The 15,003-nt window shown below is 38.2% G+C and overlaps 1 protein-coding gene across 1 annotated transcript in view; it reads right to left on the minus strand.

The window, feature by feature from the left end:
- LOC137983802 (multiple epidermal growth factor-like domains protein 8) overlaps positions 1-15,003 on the minus strand; it is a 53,791-nt gene that overhangs the window by 21,349 nt on the left and 17,439 nt on the right. The window contains exons 10-18 of the mRNA XM_068830972.1: positions 14,530-14,763; positions 13,405-13,505; positions 8,712-8,843; positions 8,258-8,371; positions 7,505-7,573; positions 7,152-7,310; positions 3,897-4,051; positions 2,355-2,565; positions 111-723 (exon numbers count right to left, since the gene is read on the minus strand). Coding sequence (XP_068687073.1) covers positions 111-723; positions 2,355-2,565; positions 3,897-4,051; positions 7,152-7,310; positions 7,505-7,573; positions 8,258-8,371; positions 8,712-8,843; positions 13,405-13,505; positions 14,530-14,763 — 1,788 coding nt within the window. The remainder of the gene's footprint in view (positions 1-110; positions 724-2,354; positions 2,566-3,896; positions 4,052-7,151; positions 7,311-7,504; positions 7,574-8,257; positions 8,372-8,711; positions 8,844-13,404; positions 13,506-14,529; positions 14,764-15,003) is intronic.

Below are 15,003 nucleotides of genomic sequence, written 5' to 3' on the forward strand. Positions count from 1 at the left end.
AAATTAAATTCCACGGCTTTTCAAGGACTTCAAGGAGTAGCACAAACCCTGTAATTATTAGTATTACCATTATTATTGGTAAAGAATTAAGAATTAACATTGTTACTCACTGGGCTACACTGTCCTTGCCCCTTATCAAAGCTGCAGTTCTTTGGACAAATGAATTGATCACACTTTGACCCTGTCCACCCCTCTAAGCAAATGCACTGCTCTCCATCTGACGTTCCCACACATCGCTGGTTTCCTTCACAGAGTTCAGGGCACTTCTTCACAGTGAACTTTGCACTGAAGCCCTTCGACAAGGCACTTACGTCTAAATTTGCTTGAATGGAAACCACCATATTTCCTAGTGTTGCTGTTACAGGTTTCAGATTAGTAGCATTAAATCCACAGAATGAACCAATCTTCTTAAAAGATTGAACTGATGGTAATCCATCCAACAAGAATGGTGGCAAGCCATCATAGACATCAACATGATCAGTTAAGCAATTAATTTGGATATCTTTAAATGAAAGTGTTACATGTCCCCGCATTCCCACTGGGGGAGGAGATGGACCATAAACCACTTCATGACTTGAGTTGCTTAGCGATGATATTAACCAAAGACAGCTGGCAGATGACTTGCTTGAAACACCTCTTCCCAGTTGGGTGGAAATATAGCCTTCACTAACGTTGGTTAGGATACTTCGAGGAGCACACTCGTGGAAACACAATCCACCACCCCTAAAATTGATAAATAATCACGCAAGTAACATTGACATCTTGCACAAGTTTGCTCACACTACCTAAAATCGTGGTCAAAAGTTGTTGGGAAGGTTGCGGGCATCAGCTCACTTCAGACCTAATTTGATTTTTCTAACTATTGGCTGAAGTATTTGGGAAATACCATGCTCTTGTGCCCCCACCCCCTTCCCCCATATTCAATGTTGCAGTTCTTCAGGTAAGAAAAGTCACCATTTTTTCCCCTGGAAAATCCGACATTGAAAAGGGGGAGGGGGGTATCTGTAAAAATAATGAAGTTACCTTCCCAACACTTTTGTCCATGATTGTAGTTTCCCCTGCCCCCAGAAATTTCCTCAGGTTTCTGTTACACCACTCATCACTTAAAATACAATTCATGACATCTCCTTTGGTTCAAATTACGAATTATTTAACTTGATCATTACTAATATTATTTGCAAAGAGTGAAACAAAACAAATATTTTATTAATACCTGACGGAGATTTTCCTTTGTTTAATGAAATTACTTAAGGGTGCAAATGTGAGAATGATACACGCTGTAAAATTGCTTCCACTGGAAACTTTCACAACATCATTTTTACATTTGCTCACTTTGGAGGTTAGTTGGTTCACCTGAGATGTGCAATGCAGTTATGAGATATGCTGTCAGTGGTTATTTGACTTTAAGACCCACATTTCACCCTTGCTCACCACAGATTCTTCAGAGGCTCAGAGGTTATGACATCCCACTAGATCACGGAGGGTCGTGGGTTCAAATCCCACCTGGAACTCACATTTTTTCCATGTTTCCCAATGGACGTAATTTAGTGCAACATATATTAATACGTCTGCGTTCGCAGGCTAACATTTCATAAAATTCTTTGCTTTATTTCTTTTTCTAAAATTGTGTTGCATTACAGAAATAATTCAAAAGACAAAACAACTTAGTGTTAGCATTAAACAAGTCCCATATAGTCCCGTACCTTTGCTTATAGAGGCGCAAAAATTTGGAACAACCTGAATGCTGATGTCAGAGAAAACACAAACCTTCGTAGCTTCAAAAAGACTTTGAAAAGCCAATTTATTATTGTTGAACTCGTTTCTTAAGGACTCCAGCATATCTTAGGGACTTTTATACCATTATTATAAAATTCATCATAATTTTAATATCAGTCATTTTATTTTATATCAGTCATTTTATCAAACATTTTTGTAAATAGTATCTGAAAAACCATAATGGAATATCCTATTAAAGTATAATTATTATTATTATTTATTATTTATATACAATTTGCAGCCGTATTGAATCCCATTTACAGACACTTGGCTTTGCCTTAAATAGTGTGATGCAACACTGCTTGTCATACTGTGTCACTTAAAATGCAGCAGATGGCACACAATATTCTGTCAGCATGGAATCAACAATAAAAAAGGTCACAAAGTTCAATTAGATCTGAGGAAGCAATGAAGCCAGAGGTGCACTCTTTACATCCCCACCCACTAACAGTGCACCTTTCTAATTAAGCCTATTCTAAAAAGCTATTAGCGACAAAAAGTAGAAAACATGTCGAGAGGGACCTTGAAAAAACTAAACAACTGAGTCATGCATGATCATCAAGAATTATGACACATACTTTGGATTTCCTTTAAGACCAGGCTCACACATGTTGCAGTTGGGCCCTATGGTGAAATCTGTGCAGAAACACTCCCCTGTTGACATATCACACACATCCTTTTTTGGATCACCATGTCCATTACAATTGCATGGATTACATCCTTCAGAAGAGGTGGCGTTCCCAAAAGAACGAGGCACACAGAGCTCACATTGGTTGCCGTGTGTGTTGTCTGTCAAAAAGCAGTTAATTTATATAAGTATTAATAATAATAATGATAATAATAATGATAATAATAATAGTAATAATAATAATAATAATAATAATAATAATAATGCAACACAATTCAGTGCGACCCAACACAATGCAGAAGACCGTGCTGTTGGGCTCAGCCCGGATCCTGAGACAAGTTTTGGATTGCAACACAATGCAATGTGACCCAACTCAATGCAGAAGACTGTGTTGTTGGGCTCAGCCCAGATCCTGAGACAAGTTTTGGATTGCTAAGGCTGCTTGTTGCAGCTTGCTCCAGAATGTCAAGCATGATATTTCTGTGATTTGGGACACATCATAATAATAATAATAATAATAATAATAATAGTTAAACAGAAGCTGTTGTCAACTGTTGTTTTAAGTCAAAAGCAGGGGTAAGAATTTAGTCACAGAGAGGCTGTAAAAGAAGTTGCTCTACCCCCTTAGTTCTGTTAGAATTCCTTTCACCCATTGACCCCTAAGATAATGACACTTAATAAATTTTACTCTGTCTAACACCAGATGATCTTAATCGTCATGGGAAGCATCCTAGGGAGTTTGAGGTGTGAATGGATGAAGCCAAACCGATAACCCAACTTGGTAGTCAACAGATTTTAAACTGCATCAATTCTCACAGAGCTCCATAGGCATCCTTCAATGATATTGACCTGCATATGCGTAGGTTAACATGCCTTTAAAGTCTGTCTCCTTATTTATGAAAAATATCTTCTTTCTGTATTCTGCACTTAAAAATATTCAGGGTCATACACATAACAGTGGAAAACAACCTGTCTTCCATTCCAAGTTGTGCAAAGAGGGTAAAAGAATTCTTTGTCATTTTCCATCCTATTTCCATTCATGTTTGGCCAAGATTTTCAGCCGACAGTTTACAGTATAAACCATAGTGCCGTTCCATTTATTGCTTGAAATTGAGCTGCCATTTTAACAACATAATTAAAATACAAAAAAATATATTTGTGTTTAAATTTTCCACAACAAAGTTCTAATGAAAGTTCTAAAATCATAAGAAAAAAGCTTGGGTCTTGATATTGTTAACAAACATGATGATGACGATGTTGATGATGAATCTAATATATTTTTCTTGTGCAGGAGATTCCAAACAAATACACAAGCTTACATCTTGTCAATTCAATCACTTGGAAAAATGCGTACTAAGAGACTCCTTGTATTGAGCCCACCTGGATCTTTGCAACTTTTAAGTCAGTAAGCTGTCTCTACGCAATACCTTGAAAGAATATGTCACTGGTGCATTAGAAGTGAAATTGAGATTTCCTGTAGGTTGTACTCTACCTTGACAATTTTCACAAATGCCAATGCCCTGTGGGCAATCACTGTGTCCATTACAGCCACAATCTATGCTGCAATTTTCACCAAACCAGCCAAGATCACAGTCACATTGAAAGTCTGCACCACACTTTCCATGGATGCCACAATCATGAAAGCAACTAAAAGAAATAGGATTTTGTTTCATTTTTATGTCATACAATGTGCTCCATAAAATGACACACAAACTGTCAACTGTTGAAGATCAAGCACGACCAACCGGTTCAAAAGATAATAAACACTAAAATTCAAACCAAGGTTTTATCTTTACCTATTTCAAATTCTTTTAACAATAATAATTATTATGAGTTTTAGCTGAGAAAAAGCAACCTTTTAATAAGCCAAAACAGAAGGTAAAAAGAACATTAGGAAAATCTTCCTACATCCATTTATATGCTGAAATAATTTATTTTGCCCACTAATCCAGTATTAGCCATAATTTATCTGGCTTTCATTCAAATTTGGACAGTCAATAATAATTATTGTAAGTGGATGGGTGGGTGGTAGGGCAGAAGTTAACGGGTGATGTGAGGCACAATCACAGTCACAATCACACAGTTGTGACTTTGAGTCCCATTTGAGCCCAGATTTTCTTCAGGCTTCCTTTGCAATTGCCTATTTTGTAAGTTGCTTTAAACTGCAATGATCAGTCTCACTACAAGCATCTTCATTGTAATGATCTTGACAAAAAACACACAGTTGATAATGAAATATTATATGCCAAAGAACAGGCTAAGAGGCTTGTGAGACACTATGCAAATGACAAAATAATGAAACATAAGCAACAAATGAAAATATCAGTTCCACCCTAAAAATCCTCAGGAGGGGTGGGTGGGCAAAGGTCACTTAGGGCAGGTCCGAAAGTCCGGCCAGAACAACTCGCATTCCACACCTTGGATCAAGCCAAAAACCCTTTTATAAACCAAAACTATTCAACATTTGCCCTGAATTCACCAAGGTTAGCTTAACCCTTTAAGCCCCGAGGGGTTCCCCATTGACGAGTAAAATCGACAGAGTAAAATCTATAAGTGCCATTTGGCACTATCGGGGCTGAAAGGGTTAAAGATTAGGGCTAGGGTGATTTCTCAAGGCCATTTTTTTTTGTATGTGGATCCGAGGTAAGCGATCCGAGTTGATCTGATCTGACAAACAATGAAACGACTGCCCACCAAAGATCACCTCACACATATGCATTCCCAGGTCCAAGCAACAGGTACCAGGTATGTGTAAGAAAAACACTTAACCAACATCTTTCATTTCACTTAGCCAATGAACAATTCCACCTTGAGATGATACAGAGTAAGTGAAAATAGGAAGTCAAAAGTGGGTAACCATTAGGAACACTGAAGTGCCTCTATTCCCTTAATTATGTACAGTCCAGCTTGCTAAGAAAAAAAGGAAACTGTCAATCATGACCCAAAAGACTGTTTGTAATTTACTTTTCCACTGTTGCTTCTTGTCTCTAAGACTTTTGAAATCTCTTAATCCCTTACTTACTCCAACAGTCTCTCTTTGACCAAGAGACCTCACTGACAGGTGAAAAGTCTTCAAAGAGGAAGCCTTTAAGTAGTGCACTGAATGGTTAAAATTAACACCTAACAGTTGTAGGTTAAGGGCTGGACACTTCGCGAGCTGAGTCATGCAAGGCATGCAAGTCTTGCACCCATTTCAAATAGTGCTGATAAACAGTAACTAAGTCTAAGAACCCATTTGAAACAGTTAGCTTTTAATAACTGCATGTATCATATGGTCCGGACGGCCTCGTGTGCGCTTTCACTGTAAAACTATTGGGAAAATGCCTGTATGAGGGACGTACGCATTAGCGCAGGCAGGGCCAGAAAAAGCCAGATGGCCCTTCTAGGAACACATACTGCTCAGCACGATGCAATTTCGTTGCTTTTTAACATCCAAGTTATTTACAGCCAGAAAAGTAAATACAAACAACATTTTCGATAAATTTTCTGTGCAAATTTTTGTTACTTAATTGCTTTGTCCAAACTTCATATTCTGAGTGCTCATGAATAGTGTAAAGAGCCCATATGATAAAATGCTTATTGACTGAGTTTAGGTCGGGCCGGACGGAAAAAATATTTGGCCCTCGGTCATGGAGCATGGACCTCGTACACCATAACCTCAGGCCAAATATTTTCCCGTCCGGCCCTTCCACTCGGTCAATAAGTACATAAATGTGTGACTCACGTGGCTTGCATGTTGACTTGCATGGCTCACCATGCTGGCTCGCACAACTCGCAGCCATGGCTGCTTGGCTGGCAGCTATGGCTTGCATGACTCGCATGGTTTGCTGGCTCGCACATCGTTGAAAGTAATAATTACATCATACACCTTATTCCAAAATGGCCACCATTTCAGTAATCTTTTGTTTGCTTGCAAATTAGCCCTTGATGCCTCGTTCAAGGTTAAATATTCTTTTGAACTCTTAGTTTAAAGAACAAGGTAAGGAGGGCTAATTTGCAAGCAAACAAAAGAATACAATTTGGAATATGGTGTATGCAGCAAAAGAGGTTTAAACGCAAAACAGATATCAGTGCTTCTCTGATTATGCCATTGGGGTTAACAACAATAACAAGAATGATTGCCCCCGCAGCGTTTTGGCCCAGAGGCCAAACCCTGAGGAGGCAACCAAGTCCCCGCATAAAAAGGGGTAAATGTATTGGTACATATCATAGGGGCAATCAATCTCAATTTGCTCAACCGGGCACGCAATTGCAAGGTGGTATCGGTATTGCTTAAATGGGCGCGCAAGTGGTATTGGTATTGTTCTACACAACCAAGATGTTTCAGGAGTCATGAAGTAGAAACTCGCACGGAGAAGCAAAGTGTTGTTCGGGTTAGCATTGAAAAATCAAACTTTGAAGCACATTTGATGCAAATAGAGTTGCCTGGCTCAGAAACTGATTTTGTCCGGACACAAATCAGACACAGGGGGCGACATGTTCAGCATATAATTTAAACATACATCTCAACTGCCGTTCATCTTAGGCGGGGGCAGATGTAGTGAAAACAATTATTACTAGTAATAATAATTTATTGCACAATGGATGTTAGATTTTCATTCCTGACGTCATCAAGGAGAAAAATGACTACAGATATCACTGACTAAGGTATAGTCTCCTTAACGACCAGATTGCTTTTAAATTACATATCAATGTTGACTGCTGTCAAATACTTTACTTGTAGTCCGATTTCAAGTTTAAGACTTACGTTTTGTTGCAGGCAAAACTACCATTTCCAGTATAACCCCTGTTACAGACACAGCTGAAAGAATCTGGCACATTGAAACATGTGGCATTATGATGGCACTGAGCAATACCCAATTGACATTCATCAACGTCTGGACACTCTGCATAAGACCATACAGTGCTGAAAAAAAATAGACAACAAAAATATATGTGAACTTTAATTAGAAAAAACTTTAAATGCTTCATCCGCTTCTTCCCCTGATGGATATTTCAAGACCAATGTGAAAAACGTCAAAACTGATTCAACAGAAAAAGACCCAAGCTTCACTAAAACCAAGGCCTGGCATTTCATGAATCTTGGTTGTGAATTCCTACCTTCCATTTGTTGGGAATAGACTTGAACACTGTCCACTATAAGGTGAATTGAAATCCCCTGCAAAGCATCTAAAAGAAAAAACAATAGACATTAAGAATACTCCTGCATACAATGAAGAATAGCAAGTAGCTTCAATTAACTGTACTTAAGACCAGTTATCTTGCTGCCAAAAAACAGAAAAAGTTATCCCTTAATCAGATTGAATCTGTTTATTGTCCCAGGATGACCATCCCATCATTTCCAGATAACAAGTTCACTTGACATAAATTTTACAAATAAATGCTAACCCTGTAGTGATATTAATAATGTTATTCGCACCTCCCAATCAAAATTAATGGTCACACGCTCAAAATTGTCCAAGTGCTGCAAATTGAATTGATGTAATCCAAAACATTCATAAAAACAAAATTGCATAAAAAAAAACAGTTTGCCTTTTCATGGCAGAAAAAACTAAGAGACTTAGACAGAATTACTAAAAAACTCAAGTTATGGAACATTAATTAAAAAAAACAATCTGGACAGCCAGTGATGAAAGTGGGATTTGAACCTGGGCACCAACAGGCAAATCCAATAATCTAACCATAGAGCCATACGGCATCACATCTTTTCACCATGGATAACTGAAATAGTGATTTTCTGTTGGCACTCTCTGGACACTGTGCCACCTCCTGTTTCATGCCCAATTATAATATTATTATTATTATTATTAATTTTATTCACACATGAAATACCTCTTAAGAAGTTAAGATTACCTTCCAATCCGTGGATCATAATCATTTCCACACCAACCACATCTAAAATCTGCAAGGCAGCTTTTACAAGAAATGTGCTGGCCACAGTTGGGACACGGACTTCCCTCATTTAAGCTACATAAAAGGAAAGATTATAAGCCTTGCATAATATTTTTGCATAAGCTTTTTGCTAGAACCAAAATTTCAATTTAAGATATGCAACCTTAGTGATACTTTGCCTCTAATCTACCATCAAAATTTGTTTGGAATTTGTTTAACATTTGCCATCTATTGCAGAAAAAGTCTTTGAATGTGGGAAAAATATTCTTTACGTTTCCCTGGACCACAGTGATAGAGTATTGATTATTGCCTTTGTATACAAAATACTGTAGCATACATGAAAGAAGAAGATAGCAATAATTTGTTTTTTATTGTAATAAGGGCTCTGTAAAGATACAAACACTCCAGTTCTCACCTGTCAATTAAGTGGGAACACTTTCCATATGGATACTGTGAAGTGTATGTTCCAATCATGAAACAGGTCTGGCTGTTGTCACACCAGGCACATCCAATGTTATCCCTCACACAACTGTCACACGTTTTTCGACTATAAAAACAAGATTGTTGAAAAGCTTTGTAAATAAGAAGAACCAGTTAAGATTTTGATTGACACTGTATTTTAACCCTTTGACGTCCAAACCGGCCGAGACCGGCCAGACTTAGTATTTTACTCTGTCTAACGCCAGATGATTTTACTCGTCAATGGGGCACCCCTGGGAGTCAATGGGTTAAAAGTTCCCATTCATAAAAGAAATAGTAGATCCTGTTTTACTGTTGGTCATTCAAACATATACCAAAATGAGGGGAAGGATCAGAGAGATGTTTCCTTAAAAACAAACAAAGGCCTCTTTGTGTTACTGGGCTCACAGAGTATGTTTGAAAGTATGGGGGGGGGGGGGAAGCTAGGTTTGGGTAAGGAACACGGAAGTGCGAGGGGACGGTGTAGAGGTTTAAGAGAAGACAACATTGTAGGAAAAAAGTGGGAGACTATAGGCCCCCCCCCCCCCCCCCCCAAACCCTCCCTCTCCACAGCCCCTGTATGGGTCTTCTACGTTGGAGCCAATATAGTGTTTGATGCATAAAAAGGAGCAAACACAAAATACTCTCAGCTTTTAACCCTTTCCCTCGTGACAAGACCATCATAGGTTTTATTCTGTTTGGCACAAAACAATTTTACTTTACAATGAGGAACCCTTAGGGAAGAAAGGGTTAACCAAAATAGCTGCTTTTACATGTATCTAGATCTATTCAAATTCAAATAGTGTTTGAGAGTGACAAATTGTTGTCAAGTCAACAAATGTATCCCATTAGTGGGAATCACAATAACTCAACAATAAAGTTGTTGTACATGATAAAGGCCCTGTGTTCAAGTTGGGAGAATATACCACTGCTCTTCGGTGACAGTGTAATCTGTAGAAGAACAACAAGACATCCACCTAGGATACTCTGTTGTTTTACCTCGTTTCAACTCAAGATTTGCGAAGTTATCGATTAGATACAGAGGCGCAGTGCTATGGAACAACACCTTAGTCAAGGATCGTTTAACTGCACACACGAGTTGCAAATCTTTACCAACCAAGTTGAAAGACAACGCAGGATAAAGTTTTAATTTTCACACTATGTAAATTTCCAATACATATTTATTTTAGCGACTATGATAACACATATTTTTAGTTGCATTGGCTGCATGTAATTGTAATTGTTGTTAGTTCTTTGTTCTTTTAGACTCTAACTTTTAATTTATATTAGGCGAATCATGGTATGTAATTTTAAGGAACTTAACTGCGTTCGACGAAGGAGAATGCAGATCATAATTCTGGGTGTCCTGTGGTTTTAAGGGTGACCTTTTTGGAGATTTTTTCATCGACCGTCTGCATTTCCAGTGCTATTTTAAATGATGTCATATGTCAGATGCGCAAAGAATATTGCGCACCCCTTTTTTTTGGTAGCAAAGTCAAACCTATATTAAGCAGTCACCCTTGTTTCCTTTCATTCCTCGGTTATTGATCAAAGTATAACCACTTTTCCCATCTTTTAAAGCCAATAAAAGTCTGTTTATGAGCCAAGTGGCCCATCAGAGCCGGAGCTTATCCTGGTTTCTGTGGCATGACGCGACTAGGAGAATTTTGTAGCACAAAAATTGTTTTTGTAGTACAAGTCTATTATTTTGAAGGACTACATTGTTGAAAGGAACTTTGATCTATTTGCTATTACTGAGACCTGGCTACGTCCTGGAGATACTGATAGAGTTGCAATTGGCGACTTAGTTCCAACTGGTTATCGTTTTTATCATGCTCCAGGAGAAAGTAGAGGTGGTGGTGTTATTGTTATATTGAAGCGGTCGCTGATGGTTGTTTCCACTAAAAATTTTACCTGTTACAAATCATTCGAAATCATCGGAATACAAATGAAGATTCTTTCAAAAGATGTTCACGTTCTGGTCATCTATCGCCCTCCTTCGCCTCTGGGAACAATCCAATGAATTGCTTCATGGAAGAATTTAGTTCGCTTCTCGAAGAATATGTTGTCAAGTCTGGATCACTACTAATTGCAGGCAATTTTAATTTTCATATTGATGACACTTCTGATGTTTCTACGATTAATTTTATCACCCTGCTTGAAGCGTTCAATTTAAGACTACATGCTACTCAAGCTACCCATCATGCAGGTCATATATTAGATCTGATCATTACCCGGAATGATGATGAAAGTTTTATACGCAACGTTGATGTACATGATTCTACGACTTCTGACCACTTTACTTTGATATGTTTACTTGATATTAGAAAGTCGCGTTATGAGAGGAAAACCATCTTGCCCGTAACCTTAAATCTGTCAACAATGATGTAATCCGAGATAGCATCGAAAAATCTTCACTGTTATCTGTTGACTTTGTGGACGTTTCCCAAAGTGTTGAATTATACAATTCGGAACTATCGAGAATTCTAGATTGCCATGCACCACTCTCAACCCACAGAGTTAAAGTTCGTCCTGCTGCACCATGGTACTCCAATGAGATCATTTTGTAGGCTCTTGTAAGTGTTATATCTTTTGAATTATGAAATAAAATATTTGTTACTTTTTTTCAATTTTGCTGAGTCTGCTTGTAGTGATAAATCCAAATTTTGTGATTATTTTGGGACAGTCCCCTTCAAGTTCTCCAATTTGAGCAAGTAGCACATTTGGATGACGGGGCGTTTCCTTTTCCATTTTATTAATTTTCAGCGCCACATAATCCTGAAGTTCGAACTTTTTCTTTTTCTTCTTCCCTTTCTGGTGCATGATAACTGCAAAAGACAGACTGCTGGCTGCCTGCAAATAGCGTATTAAGTTGAACACCCATTTCAAACAGTGCTGATAAACAGTATTTAAGTCTCAGGACCCATTTTTGAGCGGTTAGCTTTCAATAACTGTGATTCAGGGTTAGTCTGTAGTCTGCGGTCTGCATTTGGCAAGTGTCAGACACCGCTCTCCTTTAATGTCAAGCTCATCCTGCCACTTTTTCAAATTATTCACCATTTTCCTGCTCTGCATGTGATGTAGCTGTGACTTGTCCAATCATTTGTGGCTTTTTAATTTCTTTTCTACGAGAGATTCCAAAAACCACTTCATACAGCATTTTGCCAATTGTTCTGTGAATGGTTATGTGTTTTTTTACAAGCGGTTTCTCCAAGATGATCACACCAGTGGTTCAGAGACGAGTTCTTTTCTTTGGTTAAACTGTAAAGGTTATCTTTTGTTGTTCTATTTGCCTGTGCCACCATCTTTTTTTCACTGTGGGAACGCTGTGTTTGCGGCGAAAATCGGTTTGTTATATCATGACTAGAAATGATCCCTTGTTCCTGGACCAGGTGTATTTTGCATAGCGACGTAACAAAACTTAATTCGCACAACATTTGACTATTTGTTCTTCAGAATCAAGAGTCCACCTCTTTCAAACAATTTTTTGCTTTCGTTGCACTGGAGACTCAGAGTGTTTTTCATTCTACTTCAGATAAATTTAGCCTATGGACCCTTTAACTTCTTCACAAAGTTCTATATCTTCGGCCTTTTAACTGTGTATGATCTGAAATTTTTCTAAGTCTCACTTTATGTCATTTACGCATGTGCGAAATAGTAGTTGTCGTGAAGGCTTGGAAATAGCTTAAACTAGCTTATTGGTAGAAAAAACATCTAGACGCTTTCAGTTGCTGATTCAATGGCTTAGCGGTTAATACAGAGGAGACGTAATCTCAGATGTCCTATGGTGCGAGGGTTCGAATCCTTGGAGCGGCATGGAATGTTGTGAAAGTTCAAGGTAAGAGGCACAGTCCGTTGGTAGTAAGCAAGGACCGTAGAGGGGAAGGAGAGGGAGAGACGGTAAGTGAACGAAGAACGGAAAGATGCTTTCTTTTTTATTCCCCCTAAAAATCCAGGCCCCATTTTTTTTAATTACATCCGCAAAAAAAAGGGAAACCCTTTTTTTAGACAGTTCATAATAACCTAGGTTGAAACAAAATGACCTAGGTTGAAACAAAATAACCTAGTTCAAAATATTTTGACCTAGCTTGATATCATTTTTACCTAAAGTACATTTCAAACTACAACAAATATTTTATTTTTTTTCAAGACAATATAGTACCATGGTGGTTTTTTACTTTTTATTTATGATACATGTACTCTATTTTTTATAGTTATAACAGTTAGGTAATGGTAATAATGATAGTAATTTAATATTTTTAACAATTATATTGTATATGATAATTTTAATTTGTCACCTGTAAGCGTTTTTGGACCACAGGGAAAAGACGCTCTATAAATGTATTGTATTATTATTATTATTATTATTATTATTTTTACCCCCCCCCCCCCCACCCTCCCGGATGGGATGCCAGTCCATCGCAGGGTTACCCCCAGCATTTCACTGGTACCCATTCATACACCTGAGTGGAGAGAGGCACCATGGGAGTAAAGTGTCTCACCCAAGAACACAACACAATCTTTTAAAGCCAATAAAAGAGTGAAATTTCAATCAAAAGGTTCTGAAAACAACGTGATGACAAGCACTTTAAAGTATTTTGCACAGTACATAAAGACTGCTCTGCATTGAGGTGTTATGTGTTTTTTACCTTGCACAAGGACTGCTGCAATTCTCAATAGTCTTGTCCATAACTCTCCCCTGGCGATAACAGCCAAGTGACCCTGCTATTCCCCAAACACAGCTACTGTCCTGGAAACACAGAAAATCAAAATTCTTCATTCTGTGCTCTGATTGAAATAATCTTTGATGGGGTTCTGCTCATAATGATTTGCTTCAGAATATAAGATTGTGGAACACCTGTATTATTTAGACATTTAATGTCATATGTATCTTGGTGTAGCTTGGTGTAGCTAGTATCTCAAAGCATTTACCCTCCCAACCATGATACACCACAGAAGACAGACCACAACACTGGGAACTACATGCCCTACTCTTTGCGACAAGTGTGTGGGTTCTTTTACATCCCACAGGATTATGAAGATTGAAAGGTTGTGAGACGGGCGTATGGTTTATCGTTTTTATCCGAGTGGACTAGAGAGTCTAACCATTTTGTAGATGTCATTACAAAGGCAGCACTTTCTCCTCAGTTATTTAAAGACCCTGAGTGTTGGTTTGGCCGGAATTGAACTCACAACCTCCAGTGTGACAGCCCAGTGCTCAACCAACTGCGCGGCAATCACTTCCAGCTGTTTACAATTGAACCACTTTTTCAAAAATTATCACAAACATTTAAAATGACTGACCACAACATCCTCACAGCCAACAAATATAATACTGTCAAAAGTGTGGGGACACTTTCACCTTCCAAGTCCTCCTGCCCCCAAACAATGCTGGGTTTTTTAAAAGTAAAATAGATCACTTATTTGTTTGTTTGTTTGTTATTTATTTGTTCGAGCAGGTTGAAGTATTGGCAGCTATTCAGCTTATGTGGACCTGCTATACCCACCCACCCATACAATCATGAAGGACAGCCACAACACCGGAAACTTTACACATGATGGATGGGGTGTGGTAAGGGAAGGTTGTTCAAGAGCTTAAGGCCAACTCAGTCACTTAAATTACATAAAGCAAACAAACAAAAACAAAATGCTTATGCTTAATACCGTAGCTCACTCCAGTTGTCATAAATGTTTAACATCTAGCCTAAAATATGTGGACTTTGCTTTAAACCCAAAAACATGTGACTTGAAATTGAGCTTTAATGAATAATTACCTGATTGCAGGAAGAACAGTCCATATGATCTAAACAAACTGTACATTCTGATGCATTTAAGGTTAACATCTTCTGATTTCCCTCATTATCAACACAAAAGCTAACTGAAGAACTGCGTGATACACATGATGTTGAACACCAGCCACAAGCTGCATTTGTCATGCATGAAAGACATGATGTATGCTTAGGACAGTCTGCATTTCTATATGGTTGGAGGAACTGTCCGTGCAAAGGCTGAAGATGTAAACAAACGAATTTGTGAAAATAAAAGGCATTTTTTCTCAATGTGTGAGAGGGCAGAATTCTCCAAATCCTGCAATTTGATCGGCTCTGAGAGCGGGCAGAATCTTGCCCACAAACCCAGGCAGAATCCTAGCCCTGGTTGCGTGAGCTTGTGTGGTTTTAAAAGTAACCATCTTGCTTTACAGATTAATAAATATTGTGAACCGAATCAACCAATCATTGCGGTATTGC

Source organism: Montipora foliosa, chromosome 13, assembly GCF_036669935.1.
Source record: "Montipora foliosa isolate CH-2021 chromosome 13, ASM3666993v2, whole genome shotgun sequence".
NCBI classification, from domain to species: domain Eukaryota; kingdom Metazoa; phylum Cnidaria; class Anthozoa; order Scleractinia; family Acroporidae; genus Montipora; species Montipora foliosa.